Source organism: Austrofundulus limnaeus, unplaced genomic scaffold, assembly GCF_001266775.1.
Source record: "Austrofundulus limnaeus strain Quisiro unplaced genomic scaffold, Austrofundulus_limnaeus-1.0 Scaffold23, whole genome shotgun sequence".
NCBI lineage: Eukaryota > Metazoa > Chordata > Actinopteri > Cyprinodontiformes > Rivulidae > Austrofundulus > Austrofundulus limnaeus.
Window position 1 is genome coordinate 376,759 of NW_013952425.1, and position 7,678 is coordinate 384,436.

The 7,678-nt window shown below is 39.4% G+C and overlaps 1 protein-coding gene across 24 annotated transcripts in view; it reads right to left on the reverse strand.

The window, feature by feature from the left end:
* The window catches only part of LOC106514838 (latrophilin-3), a 341,417-nt gene that overhangs the window by 68,826 nt on the left and 264,913 nt on the right, over positions 1-7,678 (reverse strand). For all 24 annotated transcript variants that reach the window (XM_014004292.1, XM_014004305.1, XM_014004307.1 and 21 more), the window contains one exon: positions 2,827-3,003. In XM_014004292.1, coding sequence (XP_013859746.1) covers positions 2,827-3,003 — 177 coding nt within the window. The remainder of the gene's footprint in view (positions 1-2,826; positions 3,004-7,678) is intronic.

Consider the following 7,678-nt stretch of genomic DNA (forward strand, 5'->3'; position numbering starts at 1 on the left):
ATATATATGTTTATGGAAATGACCAAAGGAACTCAGCTGTAGCTTCAGATGGTCTTTTTTCAAGGCTGATAAGTGATATCAGAGGAGTGAAGAGCCGATGTTAATGTCAGGTTTGAAAAGGCCGATTGAGTCTGGCTGTCATGAAAGCAATCCTTTCCCTTTGAAGATGATCAGATCTCTGAGATCTTATACAGTAATTTCACAACTGTAAACCGACAACACCTACATACCTTTAGGTTGACTCTTTTCACCCAGTATTTTTTCCTTGGTGTGGACATGATAACAGCCAAAAGAAACATGAACCCAGACAGGCTGTCATGGTCTGTTTATTTTCCTTAGTTTTCTAGTGTTTTCAGTGTTCCCCTGTATTTCTCTGCCCTGCAGCCCCGCCCTCTCTCACCTGTGTCCTCTTGTGTCTGCTCCAGGTGTGTCTTGTTGCCCTAATTAGTTTGCCTTTATATTCTGTGTCCTGTCTTCAGCGTTGGTCCGATCATTGTGCTGCTTGCCTCAGCCAGTGAGGTGTCCTGCGTGTTCCTTGTTGTTCTACTGAGTTTTGCTGCACTGTCAGCTGTTTATTTTGGTTTTCTAAATAAACTCTTTATTTTGCACTTTGGATCCTGCCTGCGCTCTGGGTCATTCTGCAAAACCTCACACAGGCATCTGTTGATCTGCTATCACGCTTTTATTGTTGGGGTTCAAAATATTTCATTACGTTTTGAATTTTGGTAATTTATTTATTTATTTTTAATGATACAAGGCTAGCAGTGTCTGTTTGATCACTTTATGCCACTTTTCTATTATGCTACATTTACACCAAAGGCATTTTGAGCATCAGGAGCATCTGGTTTATATACTAAGTSAATGGTGGACGCRCATCTAGGGGCATCCAGAAGCMGAGCAGCGCGTCTAGMRCATTTRGAGAAGCGCGGTTCGAAGCGTTGCACAAGTTACGAGCGTTTTCCGTGGGTGCGGCACGTCCAAAGCGTCCGATGCTCGAGTTGGAAAATCTGAACTTTTGATGCTCGACGCGTCGCATCAACCAATCAGAGAGACTCTGCTCAGTGACGTACTGGTGATGAGACGGACATACCAGAAGCCCGGGAAATCAGATCACACAAACAATGGAGGAAAAACTGATAGTATGTTAATTTATGATCATTCCAGTGTCCATTATCGTGATAGAAATAAGAAGGACTTTGCCTGGAGGACGATTAGGGAGGAAGTTGGCATGTCTGTTAAGTTATTGAAACTAYGGTTAAAAAGGCTCCTATCGCGTGTCTAAAGAAGCACGTCTACGTTCACATCGAATGCGTCTGTCCTCACTGGACACCAGCATCGAGATGCGTGCGTTTTGAGATTTTCGGAGGCGYGCACTGCKTTTGGTGTGAATGTAGCATTATTTAGTTTGCTGACAGCTGTACCAACACAGCTGGCCCTTTTACCTCGTCTCGAATCAACCCTACATGGGTCGGCCCAGAATTGATTCAACGTCTTTACACTGGGTGCTCCCACTCACATTCAACCCTAATCTTAGAACCTACTGCTCCATGATTCCAAGCGGGCCGAGTTGAGCTGAATATTCAACGACATCAGACATCAGCACCGGTATAAACGRCAACAAACACGACAAGTGTGCTTCACTCTGATCATAATAATAAACTACTTATATGGAAGGAAAAGATCAACTTGTGTTTTATTACAGAAGTTCTAATGATGAAAATGTTTTGTGTTGCCTACTGTAGAGTTACTTAAAGAACATCTGCTGCCTGGCAGGTTAATGACTTTTGCACTCGGTTCAATGTAAGTAAAACTTTAAATTAAGTTCTGTTCGTAATCTGTCTTTTCTATGAGGTAAATTCAACAAAAGTTGCCATGATCTCYGTTATCTTTAAAGTGCCTGTGACCTCAAATTTYTGTAATACATAYGTATGAATGCATTTTTGAAAAGAYGACATTGATAAAATATTGCAAAATTAATTTCATGCCGGTGAAATGAACAGTTGCTGAGATATTTGCCTGTAAAGTAACAGGAAGTGATGTCAAAAGGGAATGTCTGAATGTGAACAGAGCAKTGCTACAACAGCCAACAACACAGACTGTAGAGAAGAATCTGATGTTTCTTAAGATTATTTTGAGTCACTATCAGAGAGAGTCAGAGTTCAAATAATATTGTTTCATTAAACAAAGACCAGAGAGTTTTCTTTGTTAAARAGTTCCCCTTTGATGTCACTTCCTGTTTCACTTTGGCTGAGTCAAGTTCAAAAGAAAATATGCCAGTTAAGGGGCAAAATGGGTAAAATCATGTGTATTATTCCAACTTTCTTAAATATAAAGATGTTTTCTTTGACATTTTGTATTTGAAGAATATGCATGTCACAGCTACTTTGAGTTCAACTGAGAATCGGCTGGTAATGTTAGTGAATTGGTTAGGGTTAATGCATAGGGCACAAGACTACTGAGATTAATATCATGGGGAAAAATCAATCTCATGCCATATGAAACAATATTACAAAATTTAAATGAAATAAATCCAAGATCAATTTATTATTTTTTTTATGCTGCCCTATTTTTGTTAAGCTGCAATGAATCTCAACGAGCGGACTCAAACTCATTCTGAATCGTACTGTATCAGTTTTTGCAACACTTGTGTCTTTAATAGATCACGTGAAGTGTATCCAGATGTGTAGTGTATCAGGCACAGACAGGAGATAAACAACACCAGCCTTTCTTTGACCCACAATCCATTTACCAGACGTCTTTTTCCTAAACTGCACCCACTCCTAAGGGTAAACCGTTAAGGAAAAAGAGGAGAAAAAGTCAGCCTACCTTGACATCGACGTGGGCCATTAAGACCGCAAAGTTGGTGAGATGGGTGCAGGAGCATGTGGTGTGTGTTCTGTTGGTGCTGAGCAAGCGGCAGTCCTGAGTCGACCAGTAGCCCATCATGGTTCGCTTGGAGTAACTCCAGAATGAACAGTTGGGGTTGAAGTTTTCCTCGGATTGCTGTTCAAAAAGTGAAATAAAACAAAACCATGAATTTATTAGAAGAATCAATGTGTTGCTTCGCTGTGTGAAACTACGCATATTTGAGATTAATCACAAGTGGTACAAATTTGATTTCATTTGTTTTCACAGTAAATACCCCTTAAAAGGGGGATAATTTAACATTCTGCAACACTTTTTTAATTCTTAAGTGAATAGCAAGCACTTTTACTGTCATAAAGCGTCAAGCGCCCATGTGCCTGTTTTTCATTGTGTTTTTTGACCTTTCTCTTTAACTTTCACTGCATGACAATGGACTGCCCTACTGTTTAATAGGCACCACTGGTGTCTGTGTTGGGCTGCGGTCCTAATGACAAGCAGGCCTCCCCGCTATCTCGCTTGCCATTTGATAAAAGTCATCCACGACACAAAGGCTTAATAACACGACCAAATGTAACTGCTGATAAATAGATACACTGAAAGCCTTCTCCTCTTGAGCCCAATTTCTTTTGAACAGCAGCTGCAGGAACAAAACAAGTATGCCCACTTTTCCTTTAAAGCATCCAAGGTTAAACATATCTACCTTCTTACTGCCAACATGCATTTTATTCTTTTTATTTGTAGTCGTACTTTTTGTCGCACATTAATGAGACTAGTACGGTTCATCCTCTGTGATTGCAGGTTTTCCTATAATTGCATTTACCCTTCACAGATTCAAACTTTGCGTAAACCATTCCACGGCAAGGAGATAGGATGACCCTCTGTCACCAKTAATGGCTTTAATTGGTCCCATTAAACGACAGAGGCAAGGAAGCGAAACAATAACTAGAGGACATGTAATCATCCCAGAAGACCAGTAGACCAAAACCTCATAGTTAAGAGGGGGAATTAACTGGGAGAAGGCACAGACACAGAAACCCCTCATCAGTAGCAGTATATACGGTGTGTAATGTTTTGTTTTAATGGTGGAACTGTAATAAATGCAGGGATGGGCGGAGAATTATGAATATTTCAGGTCTAATTAAAATGGATGAAGTGAAATATTAATGTGACCATTACAACTATCTTTTAAAATTGTACTGTTTTAAACAACTCAAAGCATCTCAGGGTCTGTTTCTGCTGTTGTACTTTATTTTGAAAGGATTACAAAATAGCAACATTGGTTACAGGCTGGGGCGGAATGGCATACAAGTCTACTGGGAACCTTTTTTTTCCCCAGTGGACCAATGGGTTTGTGGGCGAATGTGCTGAGAGTGGTTCGGCCTGTAGAGGTGCTGCCGCTCTCGGCCCTGTGGTCACCACAGTGTGTGCTTGTTGTGCGGCGCCACTATGCATCTATAATAGCTGGGTTTTTATAGTCCCATATAGTTTTAATTTTATAAGTCTTTTTATAGTTCTAATGCAAAAAGTACTTGGTTCCAGTACTCTATATTGGTGAGTACATAAACTGTAGTACTTGTTCTCATACTAGTTTTGAGAAAAACTGGTATTGGGACACCCCTAGTCACAAGTAACCCAGATCTTACTAAAAGAATTACTCCCCTACCACCATCTCAACTCCATGGTAATCCATTCGACCTGTGAAAATAATGGAATAGATCCCCGGATACTAGGATTAGCAGCAGCCCACATCTCTGTACTTGAAGCTTTTGTTTAACTTGAGAGTATTTCAGCCGCAGGACTTGGGCAGAAAAAAACAATCCACTATCCAAGTCCAAACTGTGCAGACACGATCATGTTTTAAGCAAAAACATGAAACAGGAAACAGCCCTAAGCCATAAAGCAGCAGCTGAGATTAGTGCTTGATGAGACTACTTTGATCTACTTTTAAAGAATTTGTAGTTGTGCTATGATTATTTCCATGTATGTGTATGGCTGCTGTATGATGTTGCAGCCCATTATCTCTTTGTTTTCTAGACACACAACCAAATGTGGCGCCATTTCTCTCACTCTTTATATTGATGATAGCGGTGTCAAACTTAGATTGCGCACTAAAATGAACTTAGCGCAAAAAGGAAGGAAATTAGTGTTTGTTAGGTTTTTTATTTGTTGTAACAATGCTTCTTGGCAATAAATCTTACAATAGGCAAATGATTGGCAGCACCTGGGGGTACTAGAAGCTCAAAATAAGAGTTAATAATAACGGCAAAAAAAGGCTGTTTGGCAGAGAAGATTTGGCAAATTTTTCATGTGCTCAACCCACAAATGCATGTTCCATACAAATGTGGCCCCATTGAAAAGGGAAATTAACAGACTTTTCAACAGTATATGACTTATTGCCAAGCAGCATTGTTACAACAAATAAACACCAAATACACCAAAATCTACCAAACACCTCATGCATTGTGCTGTTTATAATCTCCAGCCGAGTTAAGCGTGTTTTTCTCTGTTTTTTCACATGGCATTGCTGTAGTTTAGCAATTAATTAAAAGAATGAATCACTTTTTATATTAAAAAAAATCAAAGACAATGTTCCTGTGGGTGTGTTCATGCTTGGAGAGCAGAGACCTGTTAAACGTCTCATAATAACACCTCTGATTGGTTTACCAGAGCGCAGAGCCCTTGATTTGATGTGCCTGTCAATATTGTGCATCAATATTGCATCCAATCAAGTTTAATTAGCAGAGGAAGCCATATTCAGGATCATGAATAATATGTGATTAATTGTACAGCTCCTGGCTTACACAAAATGCACTTTATATGGAAATGTACCTACGTAAACAACATATTTCCATGATGGAAAAAAACAAAAAGAAGAAAACATGAGGCGGTAGCTCTTTCTGGCTAAATCTGGTGTTACAAGTAAAATAAGTTTGTTGGCAAATAGGACGYAGATTTATTGAAATAACTTGAACTCGGCAAGAAAAGGTTGGGAAAACGTAGTAAAATTAGTGCTCAAATTACAAATTTCTTTTTAGGGCGGGTAAGTCAGAGCAATAACTGCTCTGAAACCGTCCTTTGACATTTCCCCACCATTTAATTTTAACATCCTTGAGCTATAGTCCTTTTACTTTATCTGCTGTTCCTGCACGTCCCTCCTACACAGAAGGAGAGGGGAAAAAATTGCTCTTGCAGTTGTTCAACATCTCAGATAATCGCTGGAGGAGCTGTTTGTAGACAAAACAGGGATATTTCGAGGGTAGCAAAGTGTGGAGAAGATAATGGAGTCGAGAGAGAGAAGTCACGGCTCCCCGCGATGACTAAGCAGCTTCCAGTGAGGGCGAAGGCACGACTGATGTTTGTTCAGGAGCTCAGGCTGGTTTTATAAACTAATAAACAGCAGCGTGCTTTCGCCATCATGTCGGGAGAGATGCCGCATTCTGACAGTTTAATTTTCACACCTTTCCCAGAGTAAAACATCTTCGTTTTACTTAGTTAACATTTGCGTTGCACTTCAGGGTGAGAGGGAATTCTGATAAAAGGTTCTATCATGTAAGTGTATTTTCCGTGTAAACAAATGTATAGAGACAAAAAACCCATTATATTCTGAGTCGCTGACATACACAGTTGCGGTCAGAATGTACCAGTATTCATCAGAGGCATAAATGAAAACACTCACTTAAACCCTTTATTAACGGGTGCTGAAGGTTCAAAATGATGTTTTAACTTGACAAAATCAAGGCTTTTTCGTGTTAGTGGTCAGGACTGACTGTAGCTGGTAGCTTGTCTTTGTTGGCATAYAGAGTATTTGTTGGACTTCATCTGTCAGCCGCAAGTGAAAGGAAATGAGTATGTTGAGGAACATCCTGGGAACCACCAAACAAGAACAGCCAAAATAGTACTGTGTGCAATTAATTGTCAGTAAAACTGTCAACAATTAATATTTACCGCTTTTGCAATTACTGCAATTAGTGCCATTTGATGACAAATTTTTGTGCGCAACACACCATCACTGTTGGGTGTTTATGTGAGCCCAATRGTGGAAGACAAAGTGGAGCAGCTAACCCTAYAAACTTGTTTAATCRCCTGAAACACAGGCATAAACTGAAGTAAGAGGAAAGCCAGAAAATGCATAYCAAGGCCATGACCTTGGCCACATGCAACTCTCATCTATTAATCGTCGCATTAGTTGYTATTGGCTAAATGCCACAGTTATTTGTGATAAGTTTTTTGCTAATATGGCCCAACCCTAACAAAGACTCAAGTCTTCAGTAAACTGGAAACCAAGGAGGGTCTATAGAACTGGAGTGCGCAGAGAAACCACGTGACCGTGTGATCGGCTGGTGAAGCTAACGGCTAACGCTAAACGGTCAAGCGTCTGGATTTCTCATTACTGTACATGTTGGTAACAGAGCAGAAAAAAGGACTGACGATGTAGAAATGATTAAAACTGTTAATAATAATACTAACCCAATTATTATTAATGCTTTACAGTTTGTATAATCTATCTAATGTTTTAAATAATGCCAGAAAAGCTGTTTGTGTTATGGATTTATTAACAGAAGATAAACAGGAAAACGTCTCATTTTACAACACAAGTCAGCAGATTTGATCTTATTTAGCTCAATGTGATCTGAGCAGAACATAATGTAACAGTTAAAAATTAAAATAATCTTATAAAGTCGATGTAATCACTGTTATTTATTGAGCTGGTTAGCAGATATTAGCTTGTGGAGGATATATATACAGATCTGTTGAATCATGCTACAATTTAACACAACCTATTAAATATTACTTTGTCCTCTGATTAATATTC